The sequence below is a fragment of the Camelina sativa genome, chromosome 15 (assembly GCF_000633955.1).
Source record: "Camelina sativa cultivar DH55 chromosome 15, Cs, whole genome shotgun sequence".
In the NCBI taxonomy this organism is placed as follows: Eukaryota; Viridiplantae; Streptophyta; class Magnoliopsida; order Brassicales; family Brassicaceae; genus Camelina; species Camelina sativa.
In genome coordinates, this window is record NC_025699.1 from 3,301,894 (window position 1) to 3,321,133 (window position 19,240).

At 34.4% G+C, this 19,240-nt stretch overlaps 5 protein-coding genes across 9 annotated transcripts in view; all 5 read right to left on the bottom strand.

The window, feature by feature from the left end:
- On the bottom strand, positions 496-6,418 carry LOC104744999 (protein DETOXIFICATION 43-like). 5 transcript variants are annotated; one of them, XM_010466150.2, is made up of 13 exons: positions 6,315-6,418; positions 3,877-4,007; positions 3,411-3,781; positions 2,821-2,990; positions 2,585-2,720; positions 2,385-2,481; positions 2,086-2,186; positions 1,662-1,825; positions 1,474-1,545; positions 1,265-1,381; positions 1,069-1,164; positions 836-957; positions 496-742 (listed from the first exon to the last, which is right to left on the bottom strand). In XM_010466150.2, exons 2-13 carry the CDS (start codon positions 3,957-3,959, stop codon positions 682-684), a joined length of 1,590 nt encoding a protein of 529 aa, XP_010464452.1. In that variant the 5' UTR covers positions 3,960-4,007; positions 6,315-6,418; the 3' UTR covers positions 496-681. The 5 variants fall into 5 exon arrangements, with proteins under 5 accessions (XP_010464452.1, XP_010464453.1, XP_010464454.1 ...); XM_010466151.2 differs by having other exon boundaries at positions 3,877-4,000; positions 6,315-6,412; XM_010466152.2 differs by having other exon boundaries at positions 3,877-3,987; positions 6,315-6,406.
- LOC104745000 lies at positions 8,612-9,962 on the bottom strand. Its single transcript, XM_010466155.1, has 3 exons — positions 9,501-9,962; positions 9,191-9,376; positions 8,612-9,113 (listed from the first exon to the last, which is right to left on the bottom strand). The coding sequence occupies exons 1-3, from the start codon at positions 9,840-9,842 to the stop codon at positions 8,826-8,828; spliced, it is 816 nt and encodes a 271-aa protein (XP_010464457.1). The 5' UTR covers positions 9,843-9,962; the 3' UTR covers positions 8,612-8,825.
- LOC104745001 (transcription factor MYB46-like) lies at positions 11,556-13,546 on the bottom strand. The gene is made up of 2 exons (XM_010466156.1): positions 12,941-13,546; positions 11,556-12,844 (listed from the first exon to the last, which is right to left on the bottom strand). Exons 1-2 carry the CDS (start codon positions 13,255-13,257, stop codon positions 12,136-12,138), a joined length of 1,026 nt encoding a protein of 341 aa, XP_010464458.1. The 5' UTR covers positions 13,258-13,546; the 3' UTR covers positions 11,556-12,135.
- Positions 15,716-17,914, bottom strand: LOC104745002 (E3 ubiquitin-protein ligase makorin-like). Its single transcript, XM_010466157.1, has 8 exons — positions 17,712-17,914; positions 17,473-17,560; positions 16,689-17,377; positions 16,524-16,593; positions 16,356-16,429; positions 16,207-16,269; positions 16,009-16,086; positions 15,716-15,928 (listed from the first exon to the last, which is right to left on the bottom strand). Exons 1-6 carry the CDS (start codon positions 17,723-17,725, stop codon positions 16,233-16,235), a joined length of 972 nt encoding a protein of 323 aa, XP_010464459.1. The 5' UTR covers positions 17,726-17,914; the 3' UTR covers positions 15,716-15,928; positions 16,009-16,086; positions 16,207-16,232.
- The window catches only part of LOC104745003 (phosphoinositide phospholipase C 2-like), a 5,487-nt gene continuing 4,354 nt past the window's right edge, over positions 18,108-19,240 (bottom strand). The window contains exon 9 of the mRNA XM_010466158.2: positions 18,108-18,735. Coding sequence (XP_010464460.1) covers positions 18,442-18,735 — 294 coding nt within the window. The 3' untranslated portion in view covers positions 18,108-18,441. The remainder of the gene's footprint in view (positions 18,736-19,240) is intronic.

Here is a 19,240-nt window from a genome sequence, read left to right on the forward strand (position 1 = left end):
TGATTCACCAAAAAGGTGGAAGATATGAAGTAGTTGAAAAACTTTAGAAAAGACTTTTAAAGTGGAACTAATTACAAGAAAAGAACAAATCGAGTGGTTTTAGAATTTGGAACTTAATTTTGGGACTTTTAGTTAAGATAATAACTAAGGTCATACTTTCTTTAGTAAAAGGATAAAAACCTTTCTGTAACCAACACCAAATAATATAATCTGAGACTTCTTTGAAGTTGAACCAAACAAATGTAATGGCTTCATTAAATTGAATTTGGAACCTAATAATTTTGGGACTTAATTAAGATAAATAACTTTGGTCAGATTTTCTTTAGTAAAAGAATAAAACCCATATTTTAGTGAACACTTAACTATAAAATCTGAGCAAATAAAGTCTTAACTATTAAAGTCTTAAAAGTCTTGTGCCAATCAAGGTCATAGTCTAAGCAAATATATTCATACACAAAGAAAGTAATATTTCGATAGAAAAACCAGAGGGCTCCATATATTAGTAACTTAATTTGCATTATAGAAACAAAATATGAAAGTACTCTGATCCAATTATTTATGTGAAACTATTACGGTCTCTCGAACAAAATATGAGAAAACAAAACACAAGAACTAGAAACAAACAAACAAAAAGGAAGAAGGAAGAAGAAGAGAAGATGCAACCCGTTTATAAACTAAGTCCTAGGATATTGATGAGGATCGTCCACGCAAATACCTCCACGGTCCGGTTCCCGTTGCGATCCTGCATAAAATTCAACAGCAACCGAGTCAAAAAGACTGCTTCTACTATAATGGGCTATATAGTAAAGGCCCGTTAAGAACCCAATTAAAATACCTGGCAATCCCAGTGATAGCTCGGAGAGCCATATAGACGGTAAGAGCTATCCATATTCCTATAAAACCATGGGTCATTGCCATATATATTATTGCTGCAATGCTTATGGCCGCCACTCCTACCTGATATGTCATAATTAACAAATAATAAGAAAGAGTTAAATTTCAAGAAAATGTGAAATGAAGACATAAGCATTGTAAGATGTAAGCAAGAGGAGGAGGGTGTGTGCGTACCATGGAGTATGCAGTGTAAGCAAAATCAGATGCTCCAAAATTTACACCATCCAATACAAAGGCGAGTGAGTTTATTGGCTGTGTTGCTGCTATAAACTGCATATATATATACATATATAACATCTTATTAGTTATAGTCTTTTTTAAATGTTTTTTTAATAATACTATAGTTATTGTTTAATGTTATTATTAGTACCGGGATTCCAACGGCCATGAGGTGAATAACAGCAGGGTCCTTGGAGAATATTCCAGCACCAAAGTAGAGACCCAGTCCAACGAAAACGGACAGTCCAAATCCCAACACAGTACCCATCTGCACACCGATTTCATTCATTTATGGTTTTAGTCACACAGTTATTTCATTGTTTAAAAGAGAGGTTTCATATAATGTGGTTTGAACCGAACCTGTAGAACACGGGATGCAATAGCCGACACTTTGGTATAGTCTTTCTCAGCAAACGAACAAGCCAGAATCGCCTGTAATAATTAAAGACACATCAAATGATCATTTCCATATACAACTTGATCCGTATTAATTATATATACGAGGGTTACAAAATTAAAGATGATTAATTTAGTAAAAGCATTTTTACCTGACCAGCAACGGCAAGACCATCATTGAGAAGAGAAGAAGTTAGCCAGACTTGTAAGCAAATCTGAAAAGCTGCCATTGGTGTCGCACCGAGTCGAGCCGCCATTGCTGCTGCTAAGGTCTGACAAAACGTCACAGCTATGGTCCTCGCCAGCAATAATACCCCTTTCAATTTTTAATATTACTTGTTAGATCTCATCAACATTTCTGTACTTTGCATGGACATCGGACTATATTTAAAATATTCAATCTTTTTAAATACAGACCTTATTTAATTGAATTCTAGTACTATATAGATAGTTATTATTTTTTCTTTCACGCAAAAATATAAAAAGAGGAAGATATTTTTTGGACTCTGTGCAGTAGCTAGCACCTACGACGGATCTTAGAAAAGCAACTTTTAATGAAAAGGCATCCACACGTACCATTTTTAAGGAACCTTCCAAACTGCAAATCCCCGAAGTTTGGTGGCATCAAGTTAACTTCTTTTGCGAGGAAGATGAACAAAATTAGAGTCATAAAGTACCTTCACGTACACAAAAGAAAAAAGAAAACATTAGTTTTAGTTTGTGCTTATGATTTCATAAGTTTATTTAAATGATAAAATAATAAAAGTTCATAAGTCTATATTTAGTTGTAAAAAAAGAAAAGATATGAGCCTAGCAATTATCAGTAATGATCAATTCTGCATTTGTGTGAAAAAAAGTTGAGTGAATTTTCTTACTGAGAAATGACATGGGCAATGGCTGCACCGCTGGTCCCGAGACGAAGCACAAAAATGAAGATTGGGTCGAGGACGATGTTGATGATATTTGCCACGACTGGTTTCATGCATCAAGACAAATATTATAGCAGATAGAGTGACGATGTGTTAATCATATTTTAAGAATAGAGTGGTTAGAGACGATGTAACTTAAATATTACCAGTGGCAAAGAGAGGAGTTTTGGTATCCTTGAAGCCACGAAAGACGCCTTGCATAGCAAGAGATAGAAGCAATGCAGGAGCTCCTAAAGCTCGTATGCTCAAGTACTTGTGCGCTGGTGATAACATTGGCGAATCCTGTTATCAAAAAGTCAACTCATATTAGTCTTTTTTTGTTTTTTTAGTTCTAATCCAAGATTATGTGCATGCATGTCAATGTATATTTCTGTAAGCTCACTGATTTCACTCCCATGAAGCCTAGAAGCAACTTGGAACTGAAAATCAAGAAAATAGCTTGGGCAAGGCCAAGGATTAACCCCAAGATCATGGCTGTTGATGCTGTTCGTATAGTCCTCTTCCCTTTTTTATTCCCTTTGTTTTCGCTGTTTGACCTTGTATCCGATGCTACTAATTCACAACAACAACAAAAACACACAAATTCAAACTAATGAGTTACCACCTTGGATGCAATTGTTTGAAAAGCTATAATTTATGGGTCGGGTTTTATAAAACATTGTTTAGATTTACAATTCTTTTTTTCCCTTTTTCCAAATTTTATACTCATACACCAAACACAAACATATATAGTCTGTTTACGTTTGACGTAGTTTGTAGAAACAAAACATAAAATTCCGTTTTTGACACGAAGAATATATGGTTTCATTTATTTTTATTTTTTTGACAACAAAGGTTAGAAATATGGTTTAATTTAAAAATGCCGACATAAACTGAACATTAAAAAAAGGAAAAATAAAAAAAACCAATTCCAAACTTTTATAAAGTTCTGATCAATATGTTGAGTGAGATAGAATGATTTGGGGAATTTACCAGGTGGTTGCTGTGGCTGGTTGGTAGTGTTACTTGTAGGTGAAGAAAGGCCCTTTTCCAAGGAATCTTGAACAAGTATAGTTTCTGCATGAACAGAATTGGTTTTGTTTGCTTCTTCTTTCATCTTCTCCATCGTGTCTTCCTCTGCCACAAACGAAGTTGTGATGCTCACAAGTGGGAATACCGTTATTCTAGAAGCTTGATTGAATATGGCAATAGAGACTCCGACCGCCGCTAGCTGAACCGCTCCCAAACGCCCGATAAAAGCGGTATCAATCAGAGAGGCGACTGGATCAGAAGCCAAAGCCAAAGCTGCTGGAAACGCCATGCCTAGGATCTCTCGCCCGATTGTATCCAGACTGAATACATGTCTGTAGTTTCATATGAATTATTAAGTGTTATATGAAACACCTCTATTATAAAACATTTCTTCACCATGATCATAAATACATACATAAACACACACCTTAAATCTTTGAAGACAACCAAAATTGGGATTGATTTGCTCACGCTGGTTGGAATTGTAGCAAGATCACCATTTTCTGTCATCGATATTTTCTTTCTTGCGTAACTGCCTCTGTGATTAATTGCTTGAGTCTGAAAATATCATTTAAGTGTTTCGAAGAATCGGAGAAGCAAAGGGAACGTTTATAGTAGATTCCATGTACAAATGTATTTGTATTTATAGACACGTAATGAGCATGCATATCTTTGCTTATTTAATAAAGGAAAAAATATATATTTCTTTCTTTTTTCTTTTATTTCATATGTTTGTTGAAGAAAACAAAGGTTTCCCTAACATCTTTTGTTTGCTTTTTATTTCCGTCTAAACTAAAGACACCAATACTATGAGTTTCCTCTTTTTATTGAAGGAAAAATAGGTAGGCATAAACATCGTATTGTGCTTCTATTAAGTATAAAATCCCATTATAACTTCTAAGGTTTGTTTAATTAATAGGAAAACTATGGTACTCGTGAACTTTAACAAAAATTATAGTACTGAAGCTGACTGTGAAAGAGAAAGAGTCTTCTATTTTAATATTGAGTAAATAATTTTTGTTTTCGTGAAAGTTTTCTTACTTGGATTCATCATAGTGGGAACGAGTTTATTTTCTTCTAAACTCCTCATTTATTTTTTGATATCTTCCACTTAAAAAAAGTGAATCTTTTTGAGTAATTGAAATTCACTAGTTGCCAAAAATTTGCTATTTTATCATTATATATAATCTCATTTAATAATTCAAAAGCTTCTTTTTTTTCGGCAGTTATAAAGACTTTTTTCACGTTTTTTTTGTTATGTTAAATCAAAATTCTGTGTTAATATTGTATATAATGGAATTGAAATAGTTTTCTGTTTTGATAATATCATTTAAATATTACTGTAAATATAGTTTATAATTATGATAAATAGTTAATTTGTAAGTTTTTTTAAACACATCTGAATTTTCCGTTCTTTCCTTTTTAAATAAAATATCATTTTCGTTATAGTTTCCGATAAATGACTAAAAGACAAAAATACCATTTATAATTTAGGCGGCGGCGTTAAAGTGTTTGGCGCCGTCTTACTTAGTACAATAAAAAACAAACGGAAGACAAAATTTGACAAGAATATGAAATTCCGGTGAAAATACCAATATTTATAAATTATGCTAAGAAAGTAATGTTATTTTAAAAAAAATAACATAGTACGGAAATTATTCCTTCCATAGGACCTTGGTTCATGCATGGCCCTTGGGACGTTGAAATGAGTAAGTTATATAAGTTGTAGCATTACTAAAACACATGCATGTTTATGGAGCACTGTTTTAAGACTTGCATAACGGTGTTTCTTTTTTAGGGAGGGAGAGACGCTACTAGAGAGGGTGAGAGGTCGTTTAGTTTTTATCACTATTCAAAGTACCTAAGATTATATCGGTATACCTAGTGTAAATATCTTTTTTTTTTTGTATTATTTGTGTCATGGTCATTATAGCAAACTGTAAATTAACTTTCTATTATGATTTGTGAACACCCTTAAAATGATAATATTAGTTAAAGGAAGGCGACACAGACCAACACAGGTGAGTTGTATATAGTGCGTGTCGTGTATGTAATTGTTTGTTCCGCAAGATAAGGCCATCTTTTCCAAGCTATCGATGTCTATTTCACTACCAACATTGCCACTTACCCCATTCATAACAGTATTATACATATTACTTAGTTATCGTAGAGTTAAAACCCGTTTTATAAACTATATGATTAATGAAGAAATTAAATTTCATAACATGAAATTTTATAATTTTACTGTTGTTTAGCTTGCTTTTTTTCTTTTTTTCCAAATAAAATTATCCCAAAACTAATTTAAAACCTTTAGATCAGTACATAAGTATATTAAAGGTAAAATTTTGACTATGTAATATATGTGGTAGTAATCTGTAGTGTTTATACCAGCTTTTTATGTTTGTAATAAATAAAAGAAATAATATTTCTATATGTAAATTGGAATGATTACTTAAAATATTTAAGAAGTAATCAAATATCAAATTAATAATATACTGGTATTATAAAAAGACTCAAAATGAGGATGAAGATTGATTAATAGGAAACTGAAAGATAATATGTAAGAACTAGAAAAATTGGGAAAATTAATTAAGAAAAAAAAATACTATAATTTTGGTACATGGAAAAACTAATTTCTGTGCAATTATATCTGAAATGAAATTATGTTTTAGCCTCTATAAACTTTACAACTAATATTTTGTTATATTCTTTCCCTCGGTTCATATATACAACCATACACACTACCTACATACACAAAGAACTGTCCTACATGTTTGTTGATATATCCTTGTAGGATAGAGCATATATATGCAATTACTAAGAAAAATCGCAGAACTTATGAGATATATGGAGAAAATATCTTACCTTTTACGTAGTCAACGCTTATATAAGTAGTCACGTGAACTTGAGATGAGTAATAGTCAGTCAGTGAGTATCTAGGAGTGTTTAGAGAACATATAGGCGTGTGCCAGTACTTGGATTCAATTTAATGAGTGTGTGCCAACACTTGGCTCCAATTTATACACACACTCCATTCATATTCATTTTTGTCCATATGTTCTCCAAACTTTGCTTTATATGTAAAGTAATGGATATCCTGCCTTTTATTTTACTTTATATTAACTTTTGTTAAAAGTTTGGAAATTACTTGTGGAAATTGCGGAAACTGCAAATATATGTCAGTTACAACGTTCTTGTATATAAGACAACAATATGCGTAATCTTCTTCTTCTTTTTTTTTTCGTTCCTTTTTTACGAATTGTTGAGTATATGTAACATGTTGAATATGTTGAATTTGTTGTGTGAACATAAATTTACGGTTAAAATTAAACCAACATAATAAATCGTTTTTTGTGTATGTTGAATATGTGTGTGAGTATGTCTTTATATCTTGCTTTAAATAATTTTCTCATAATCGAAATATGAATGATGAATAGAAACTATAACACGATACACAGCTCATTTCATTAAAAACAAAAAAAATGTATGTACAATGCATCTAAATTTTCAGAATTAACGTTAATTTTACAATACGACATAGTTTGTCGGCTTCGTCTAAGCTTCCATCTTTCGTCTCTCAGACGTTGCTTACATTTAGGGATAAACTAATTAGTAAACTTTCATTAATTTATTATTTGGTTTATTGATTAGTCAGTTCCTTTGCTCAAATCCAGTAAAAAAACTTGTAAGTATATTCAGTTTGTGTATGAAACCAAAATGATTCTGATGAACGAGAAACTTATGAGAGAGACGTGACGTAGTGGCTGAAGTCACATTCAACGTAACAGTCACAATCAACGTAACAGTTTTATATAACAAAAGTGGGCTACGTAGGATTCCCAATGAAGGTGCAACAAATATTAATTAGTTTACCCTTCGTTTGTTTTTTTTTTTCTTTCTCATTTTTTAATAAAAAGTAATATTTTTTTTCTTTCTATTGTTGTTATGCGCCTTCACCTTACCTAATTTATCACCATCACGATACCCATTGAACTACATTTGATACCTCACGTTTCTTATCATCTCCTTTTATAAGCTATCCTCTGTTTAATTAATCATTACCATCTAAAAACTTAAATGCATGTTAATCATATCATTCGTATCTCCAACATAATTGTCAGAGGATATGCAAATGGATTCGTGGATGAAAATTGTTAGATATTCTTTTCTGATTAACTTAACGTTTAGTTATACGTAGTGCGCACTCTAATTTCAAAAGATGCAATTATTTGACAACACACACAATTCATTCTATAAAGAGTACATAAAAAGTACAAGTGTACCATGACTTAAAATATTTCATAGAAAAACACTTGACGTCTCTCGGAAATGATTTAATTACAAAGACAGCAACACTTGAGAATGACTCCATTATGTCTACACGCACATCGGGCACGAGCCACTATTTTTATATTGTCTGGTAGCTTTATTAGTGTCATTTAAGAAACCATTATATATCAATTTTGTATATACAATCCGCATTTAGATAAATTCTGTGGCTACGAAAAGAGGAGGGTAGGATGTCTAAATTTGTAAGAAAATCAATCTTGGATAGTCACATCGTTCAAATAATAATATAAATCAACTATGGGTGGATTTGGAGAGCGGAGCCAATGAGGTGGGAAGAGCTCTGCACCTATATCTGGAAGTGGGTCTATCGTTTTTGTAGATGACTTGATTAATTAATTGGAACGTGAAACTATGAGCTATGGGCTATGGGCTATGGGCTTAGGAGAACCAAATCTTTAAACGCATATGAGCTTTGGTAAAATTTCATAGTTTTTTTTTTAATAGAATTCTTCTGTTTCAGTCCAAGATTTTTATTTCCCTCAACCCAATATATGAAAAGCTGGGGGCGTTACTGTGCACTGATTGCCACGTTCCTTCAGTTTTTACTCGTTCTTGAAGTGTCAGATTGGATTGTTGGAGTTATGAACACAAAATGTGTCTGGCCGTCGGAAATCTACAGAAAAAGTGATAATTCTTTTTTTTAATGTATAAATTGTCCATATAGATTTCTCATCTGTTTTTGATTCACTGAAATATAAATTATAAAGACCCACTTGTTTGTTTTTAGTTGTATGGAATTCCCATGCATATATTGCTAGAAAAGTATCCATATAGAAGCTGAAAGAAAATGTTATGTGTAAGTAAGAGTCAAGTAACAATATATCAACAACATATATAACTCTGAATACAAATGGCGTGCCCCATTTGAATACAACTCAAAATATGGACCGATCCGATAGTGAACTCATAAAATTACAATTCTCCCAGAAAAAACTTTGACAATATTACATAAGTTAATCATGGCATCTATTATTATTTTATTTCCTGCACTCTCCAATGCCCTTAGGCTTTGGATATAATCTCTGATTAAGATACCAATCTACATTTTTCTCTTATCATCGTAATCTCGATGTGCCTCTCGTTGTAACCAAGGAGCAATAAACACTCGACCTTGTTATGGTACTTAGGGTTAATAATATTCCAGACAACTCGAAAGTCGGAAATTATGCTTATCCGCAGTATTAGAGGCAATCCAGCTCTCGAGTGAAGCATATCATCCATCTCTCTTCCTGCACCATACATTGCTAGGTTCTTTGTTCCTATGTATAGTTGAAATGTTGTTGACTCATGGCTCAACGCATATAATTTAGGTCCCTTTAAAAAAAACAAGAGATGCATGTAACTTAAGCTGACATTGAATAAATATATCTCTAATCGTATATAAGACTTACTTGGGCCTTTGCAAAGTTGAGTGGGCCAAAGAATAATTTGATCGATGGAGGATGAATGTGAAGGCCGAAAACATTAGACTTGTTATCTACTATGAGCTTGATAGAGCAATTGCAAGTGAGGAACTTAGTCGACGCTCCATGTGAATCAACACCTTCTTCTAACATGAACTGATTAAACCTTCCAATCTGTAAAAATACATACATTTTAGGTAGAGTTATGCAAGCCAAAACTCAAGGTCATAAACAAAACTCCATATCCATCAACAAAATTTGCTACTAGCTTAATTAGCTAGGAGAAGATGCATATTACTCGAAAAGAAATGTTAGGATGAGGAGGCTGAGTAGCAATGTAGAAGACAAGCAATGCCACTCCTAAGCTAAACAAAAACCTCCAACCTACTTGCAGAACGATCCACCAACCCGAACTGGAGCTCCGCAATGGCACCAACATTTTCTCATCGTCCTCATACAAGAATTTGTTTTCAGGGTTTCTCAAGAAATCTGAGTGCCTTTGGAATTCATCGACGCAGGCTAAGACCAATGGCGCTGAGTCAGAACGAGTCGACGATTGGAATTCGGATTCGGGGTCATTGATAACCGTTGAAGGGCTTTGGACGAAGTAGTTTGGGTAGAGGTCCTCTCTTTTCTCCATTCTATAAACTAGTTGCCTTAGTATTTTTTCCCTTTTTGTGTTGTTTGGTTTTGGGATGTGATGAGAGAAATTATATATGATTTCATATATTACGAGAGAGATATGAATTATATGATTGGTGTCGATCTCTGAAATGATTTATTGATGTGGAGTAAATTAAGCATTATAATAGCTAGCGTTCAATTATTAATTTTATGGTGGAGAAAACTATAATTACACAAGTCATGATGTGGGTTTGTTGTTCTTGTAATCCAATTCCCTTCACGCTTAAGTTTAAATAGGTAATGACCACTTAACCAATCATTCAACCTAGGAAGCTCTATATTTATTTATTCCAAACCATATTTATTTTCTTAATTTTATCTTACTAATTACTTTCCTTAATATATTTAGTTTTGGCTTCGAAATTCATTTATTTATGTCCAATAATTGAAACGATTTGTAGCAACCTCGGAGGCTCGGAAAGCTTTCATAAGCAAAATATTAATCCTCTTTTTGTGATGCTTTTGTGGCCGTTTCATAAGTGCTCTCTCAACACGAGGGAAAAAGACATTGTAGATGGTTGTATGTTTCTTAACGGCTAGGTTCAGTAGCATTAAACAAGAAATCAAACCGAATTAACTTTTCTTAACCGATTTGTAACCGAGATTTTATTTTAGACCAAATTTGATATCCCTATTATAAATAGAAATCAAATCTGCTACAACCGGACCGAACCGTGTTCAAGAAAGCGGTCTAGGCGGCCGCCTGGGCACCGTCTAGGCGCTAGGCGCTCAGCAGATGCCTAGATGACCGCCTAAACCGCTTAAAATTACATTAATTTAATTTTAATATTTATTTTTGATTTTTAACTCTATATATATTTAAATTATCAAGTTTTATATATGCATACGTAATTATAAATGTTTATATGTTGTTAATATAACTTAAATAAATGTATTTTCTTAATTTTGTTTACAATTTATAATTTTTTTATTTTTCTAACATATAATTATACATAATTATATATATAATGTTTTATGTTGTAAACGCCTAAACCGCTTAAAAACCGTCTAGGCCCCTAGGCGCTGGATCACCGAACAGATACCGCCTAGCGCTTTCTTGAACACTGATTTTTATTAACTTTTGTCCACCAATGACCACCACCACCGAACAAACCCAAACCTGAACCGAATAAAAAGATTTCCAACAAACCAAACCGAAGAAATCGGTTTCTCATTCAAAATTCCTCCCGACGAAACCAACAAACCCAAAACCTAGCCGAACCAAAAAAAAAAACTGAATAATCAGGCCTAAAAGTTTTCTTTCTGCAGGCTTTGACATTGGCCCATAAACTCAATTATATACGGCGACCTTAAGGTCCATCCATACTAGAACTCAACAGTCTTCGTAAACGATTTTTCCTTCAATTATGGCGAACACTAAATTTAGGGTTTTAGTCAAAACATCATTTTTGTTATATCTGTTTCTTTAAGTATACGTTTTGAGTGTTTTTTCTCACAATTTTTTTTTTTTTTTCGTCACGTAATTATTCCATTTTTGATTTATTCATATTTCACACCAATCAAAGTTAATAGAAGGTAAACGGAGAGGAATATGCTCTATATGACTCTATGTACTCAGTTGCATTGCTTACAATTTCTTAAGCAATATATTTATAGATTGTTTTTTTGGTCGGATTAACTTTAGTTTTAGGTAGAGAGAGGATGATAATTAAGATAATGCTTTCTTATTACGAAACCGTGTTTTACACATCAAACTCAGATTTGTACAACAAAGAATTTGGAAAGAAAGAGAAAACTATACAAATGAACCAACTAATCACCTCACTGGCTGTGTGGGCCATTATTTAAGTACTTCCTCAGCAAATAAAATCTCAATGAACCTTTCTATTCACATTTCCATGTACTAATGGAACCATGCATGGTGATTGGTTCCTCCACCTATAGATATAAACTATGCATATCTCTCTCGTTTCCATGAACAATATTATTGTGAATAATAGACATATGATGGGAAAATAAAGGGACAAGAAGAAAATAGACCAATTCTGATTGAAAGAAGACTTTTTCCAAAAATAAAATAAAATGAGACTCTTATAGAATAGAGTGGATCAACTTCATGGTCGTGATCCGGGGTAGGGGCACTCTGGGTAGGGGAGAGTACGTAGCTCCAGTATCCGGTCCGTGAAGATGTATGTGTATAAATGGTAAGGTTGACAACTGAGTGATGAAAAAAATAAGTATATAAGAATGAATGAGGAGTGAGGAATGAGGAAGAGAGAGAGATATTGTCAATCGACTTGGAAATCAAGGAAGGGAAAAGAAGAGTTGTTATCAATGAGACCATCTAAATCCCAATCTCCGATTTTAGGGTTTTCTATTTCCCATGAACCATCCTCCATCTCCAACATATTTCCTAAGCTTTCTGAGTGACAAAGATTTTTGCTATTGAAGCAAGGATCAAGGACTTGTAAGTTTAAGTTGTTGCTTGTACTACAAGCAATGCCATTGGTATTCTCCGAGGGGGGAAGAAACCAATCACCTTCTACTGATACTCTCTTGCTAGTTGGATCAAGAATTGTGTTTCCATAATCTCCTAAACCATTAACGTTGAACACATTCCCTGTGTTTCCCATTTGGTGATATCTGTTATCCGGTACTGATATCATCAAGGGATCATCAAGCTGGTTTAAGCCCACACTATTAACCATTGGTGCAAAATTAAATGAGGAAGAAGAGTCCATACTCATGGTGTTCCCCACAATCATCATGTTTTCATCATGGTGATATACATCCATCATTGACGTTGAGTTGCCTCCCATGTCTACATGTTGTTGATCTCTTGGGTCCAAGGAATTACTATTACTATTGTTAGGTGATGATCCTGGTGAAGTATTGTTGTTGCTGTTGTTCTTCAGCCTCTTCTTCAATGTCGAGTTCCAAAAGTTTTTGATCTCGTTGTCTGTCCTACCTGGAAGCCGAGTAGCTATTTGAGACCACCTGATGATAAAATGTTAAAAGTTAATTATGCGCAAAAATCATTTTAGCACCAAATCGTTTCAAATCTGATGAGACTCATTGTATGCATAGAGTTACCTGTTACCAAGAATGGAATGCAAATGGAAGATGAGATCCTCTTCTTGAGGAGAAAAAGAGCCGCGTTTAAGATCAGGCCTCAAGTAATTGATCCAGCGAAGGCGACAACTTTTGCCACAGCGTAAAAGACCAGCATTTCTAGCGATGTCACTCCAACATCCTTGTCCATTGGTCAACATGTATCTTATTAGCTTCTCGTCTTCATCAGGCGACCAAAGTCCTTTTCTTAGCTTCGGTTTGTTGTTATTACCACCACATGCATGATTTGGCTTGCCCTTGTCTCTGATCGTAGTAACGTCCGGTTTCCTCATCATCATTTTGGACTGGTGGAGCCTTTTTGAAGAAGCTTATACAGAGAGAGATAGAGAGATTTGGAGAGACTGTAAGAAGCAAGGAAAGATGGAGAGAGGATGATATGATTTGTGGGGATTGCTTTGGAATGATATGAATATGCGTAATGGATATGACAAAGAGAGAGACGACAGAGAGAGAAAAGAGAGATAAAAAGTAGTGTTTGTTGGAATTGATGGGTAGAGTAGAGAGAGTCTATAATAGAGAGAGACAGAGAGGAGAAGAAATGGGGGATGTGAAGAAGAAGCAAGAGGTGGGTCGTCTTTTTTTCTCTTTTTCTATGTTACAAAATATAATAAAAGAAAAGAAATGATCTTCGTTAAAAACATGATGATAGACTTGTGAGTGAAGAAAAATGTATCGAAAAAGACTGGTTTAGAGTCAAAGACAAGAACAAGACCAACCTCTTTACCCTTTCCCTTTCTCTCTCTCTCAGCCCCGCACCACACACGTGTGTTTGAAGTATCAAAGTGTATGCAAATTAGTTACATTAGTTTTTAGTTTACGAGTGTTTAAAAAAAAACTAATTTCGTTTTTATGAAACGACAACTAATAATCAATTTTCACTATCTAAAAGTCATATATTGTACTATACTCTTGCAAGGAGGCTTATTTTGAAGTAACTTCCATTTTACGACACAATCAACCGAATCTAATAAATAAAGAAATCGGATTCTGGATCCTTTGACAGAAACATGAAACATTATAGAAGTTTAGAAAGATCGATCAGACATAAAAAACCACAGCATAAAAAGCCTTAACACTAACAGAATCTAATCCAAACTTAAGAATACGTGCAAGATATATATCAACGTTTCAGTTCATTTACACATATTTTCATGTGATATATCAAAACCCCTAGATTAAATACTATAAACCAATCCCAAAACGAGTCTATTTATTTACAAATTACTGCAAAATAAAAGCATCATCATTAGAAAAATCAATTCGAAAATAGCGTAATGAAAATAATGTGCATGCAGTAAACGTTTGTAAAGGAATAATACATGGCTTACTCAACAACTGATAAAGAATCCATAATAGTAAGTATAGTGACCGATAATAGCAAGTAATGATGAGAGCACGGATCATACTCCTTCTTAATGAATACTAATCAATGTAATCATCATACATCACGTAGAGAAGCTAACTGATGAATTCGATTCTCTAATATAACCCTTTTATCTTCTTTTACAAATCACAGTGTTGGACTGGACAAGTCTACCATGAAATTACGTTATGAATTTTCTAACAACTTAATTTTTTTAAAAACAAGGAGATGAGATCACAGATCAAATTCTAGACTAATTTTCAGAAATTACAGTATCAAAAGCCTAACACATCCACAGGCCCGGCTCAAACTTTTATTGGACCCTGTGCCCAACTTTTGTTCTTATTCAAAGTTTTAGGGTGTTATTTGCAAAAATTCAAAATTTAGGACCCTATTTACAAAAATACCAGAATATTAGGACCTTAAAATCATATAATTTTTTTTGCAAAAAATTGTGGACCCGGTGCTCTAGCACCGCCCGCACACCCTTAGAGCCGGGGCTGCACATCCAAACAGATGATGCAGACAGAGGCTATTAACCCGAATCTATAAAATCAGGGACTATTCGATTCTTCAACGAACAAAAGGGTAGGAAACTATCGGCTTAAAAATCTTTTTTTAGTTGGGCCTATGAACCATCATTGGGCTCATTGTTACTATTGGGCTTTTCTTTAGTTGTATGTGTTTTTTGTTTTTCATCAGTACTGTATTTATGAGTTTTTAACTTTTTTTTTTTTTTTTTTTTTTTTTTNTTTTTTTTGGTAATGTGAGTTTTTAACTTTTTAAAACTTGGTCTTTGCACCAAATCTTTTTTTTTTCAGAAGAACTAAAGAAGATTTATATACAATTCTTCTAAGGTTTCCCACTATGCTCCATAGATTATATCACAAATGATAGATCTTTAGCTTAATTAACAATCGTTGACCAGGGAACAAAAAAAGTGGGTTCTATGAAATGAGCATATATTAACCTTATGCTCTTCACGTCCCCATGAACTTCTTATTTCCCCTATAAAACAATACTTATTGGTAAAGCCAAGAGACATAATTTGTTTTTGAGAGGTAAACATGATGGCTTCCCAGAATCAATACACAGCAATGGCTGTTTTCGCCACGGTGACGCTCTCCTCTGTCTTGACCGCCTCCGCACAGTATGATTCAGAGTCACAAACTGGAGCCTCTTGTTTTCCAGGAATGTCTTTCATCATGATCATTTCTTCTTTCATCCTTTCTGGATTTGCCATTCTCAGATGGTAGATCCTTTTTTTTTTATGTTCTTCTGTTTTCACCCTTTTTGTTGTTGTATCAAATCTCAATAATGGAAAACATCACCTCTGTTTCTACCCTTTTTTGTTGTATCATATATTTACTGAATAGAAGAAACTCAGAACTTTATTATCTCAAAATTTTTTTCACATGGATTGTTCTGAAAGCATTATTTACATTATTTGTTGGATATATTCACACTTATTTACATAATTGTCTAGTAGACATTTTCCTATCTAATTATTATTACATTGAGTTTTTCTTCTGTGTCCTCCTGATATCTCTATTTAACTATTATCCTCTCTGAGCATGTCTTCATATCTGTAATAAGAAGATAGATTGAATCAGCCTACAAGGAAAATTCTAGTAAGATTAAAGGAAACAACAAAGATTTGCTTCACCTTATTTAAGAGGATTGTCAAAACTCAGAATAAACATGAGTTTGATAAGAAAATAACTTGTCATCACCACCTTGTGTTCTGTGTTGGAAAAGAAAGTTAGTCATATTAGAGAACCAGTAAGCTGACTTTCATGGATTTTAAGTTTTCATCAACACATGAAAGAACATCTATCTCTCTGATAATAGCTATGGAACTTACTTTCGATTATCCCCGGAAAGAGTATTTTAGAAAATCTGCAGGCCACCAAGTAACTCTGATAGCCTGATAATAGTAACACAGTATTAAACTCAGAGAAAACGTAAAGGGAATCAAATGAAGTCTGAAGTTGATCATATTGGGACAAAGACCTGATATTGTCTCCTTCTTGAGTACCAAGATGCCGTAAAACAACTTCTTCCAAGTGACCATCAGAATATGCATGCTATAGCAAGACCAAAAAAGATATGACTAAAACCATTTGTCTAATGCTTTGGTAGGCGATAGAGAATAGAAGAAAGTACATCATTCATATATACCTTATAGAAACAACTTGCTCCAAATGGGCAGCTTCCATTTCCAAAGTTGAAGTGCTTACAGTCGATTGATCTGCAAGATTTGAATAGAACACAATGAATCTACTAAGCATACCAAGTTTGCACACAGCTCAAAAACCAAGTATTCTCAGCAAGTAAACTATATACCTCAGTTTCGCCTTGTAAATGTCGATAATTTCCTTTTTCTCTTCAGGAGTAGAGTACCAGACAACACTCGGGACAACAAAGTAAGAGAGTTTGCGACATATAGGACAAGCTCTCAACGTACTGTTCACATCCATTCCTGAAACAGGAGCACTACTACGCCAATTACGAATGCACTGTATACAAAACGGATGATCACACTCAGTCAACAACCCAAACTTCCTTTCCCCTGGAGTAGCCTTTGACAAGACACGATCCAAACACACGCTACACTCAATATCTTGGCTACGTTTCAAAGCCTCGATGTGCTTTTGCTTCTTCACGCATTCTTTAGTATGCTCTTCTCGTTCTTCAGGTCTAAAAGGATGCAAACACTTCTTTCCACAAGTAGCACAGAGGTCTCCATGCATATGAGGACATTGGTTACCTCGCGGACAATCACCAGCTGCAGCGAATGAGCAGATTGGGTATTCTCTTGGATGGATACAGTAGACGTTAGAGGATTTGTCATCGCCTTGTTGTTGTTGTTGCAGATTCCTCATAGAGGGAGTTGTGGATGATAAAGAGCGATCAAGAGACTCAGAATCAGAGGTAAGAGGTGGTGTTTGAGGAACATTGGAAGAAGCTCTGACATGATCATATCTACATCTACTTCCGTAAAAGCATATCCCTTTTTGGTAGAATGTGCAAACCTAATTTTACATTAACCAACAAAATTTTGAGACTCATGAATCAAAATTAAAGAAGAAAGAAAGAAAGAAACAATCTTGAGAAGAGATTACATTACATTATTCGGAGGATCCTTGGAGTCATGAGAAAATTCACAATTTTCCCCTTTTAAGCACGAGCCATGGACAAAGAACTTGCACAGTATCCTAAAATAAAACAAGAAGGGTAAAGAAATCAAATTGAACCCTCCACAGAAACCAAACCAGCTTCGAAAAGCATCGACCTTTACACCAATAAGATAACCCAAAAGCAACACAAAATTGAAGAGGTAGAGTTAGGATGAATCGAGAAGTTTACCTGTCGGAGGACATTTAGGGATTGTGCGGAGAGAAAGCAGAGGAAGGAGAAAAAGATTCAAAGGCGGAAGAATGAGAAGGAAGAGAAAGCTTTATGTTTGAGTTTTGTACGGTTTTCAATTGTTGAGGACACAGAGGAGGAGAATGAGATGAGAGTTACATTTACATTAACCCCCAAAAGTTTTTGAGATAGAGCGCGCTTCCACCACCTCTCTCTCTCTCTCTCTCTCTCTCTCTCTCTCTCTTTCATTTACTAAAATATCCTTTTCTCATTTCTTTCTTTTTTGGAAATTTGACAAAAAAAAGATTTTTTGATTAAGGGTTAATAGCTCTTTTTGAGGTTGTGATTGGTTCGTTTATGGGATATGGATCAGTTAGATGTGAGATCTTGTGATAATTAAAATCAAACAAGTTTTAAAAACACAGTCGTTTGTTTACACAAGGAACAACAAGTATCTTACTGTTACAGTCTAACACGAGACTACTACATACATAATAATAATAATACAACACACGAGACAAGAACGTCGTCTCTCTCACTCTCTCTTGCCTCTTATATGTATGTACATAATATTACACACAACAAATCAAGCAGATCCTCTTCCACACACACACTCACACTCACATTCACACTCACTCACACACACACCAAATCCTCCAATTCGAAATTCACAAACTCTGTGGTACTTAAAAACTTACCGGACCAGTTTTCAAATGCTGTATCTCAATCGTCACACAAACTCCACCCTCACGAGAAGCTTAACGGATTTGTACTTCTCCCCTTTCCGGTTATGTAAAGGAAATGCTCTTATTCCTTCCTGTATCTCCCAAACAGGCAAGCATGTCTGTCCTCCAAAATCATCTTTCTCTGACATGTCATACTCATGAACTTCTAATCGCAGCAGAGCCAGCTCTGGAACGGTTAATGGGAACTCAAATACCTCATCCCAAGCTGGGATCCAGTTATCCTCCAATGTCTTCGTCTTCTTCATTATTGTATCCCCTGGAACTCCAGCTATACCAACCTGAGAATGTATGTATCAAAGCTCAAATTATATTGCAATCTGAAAAAGACAAGGAACAATCCTATCTCAAAATGTTTTACATGAGGTTTAAGGAAATCGAATTTACCCTTGTATAGAAGTCAGGCGGTGAATATTGATCAAAGTGTGTGTGGCGGAAATCAAAGTACCAGCCTTCTCCCATGTATACAGTTACCTAAGGATAATCAAAGGAATCAAGTTCACCAATTTTGTATTGGCAGAAGGAGAGACCATACAGAGAATCAGATATCTCACCCTAAGTGTTGTTTTTACAGGTAGAGTAGCTTTTGGGTCAAAGATGTCATTATCCGAACCACCTTTCAGCAGAATATCTGGTTTCTTGATGTAGCCACATCCGCCATTGGCTCTAAACATTCCTTGCATTAGCCACAATGATCTTCCATATCCCTGTGTACATGAAAAAGAAAAATCACAATAAAGTTAGCTGAGGAATAAGGTTGATGTCTTGTAAAGTGAAGCTTCTCCA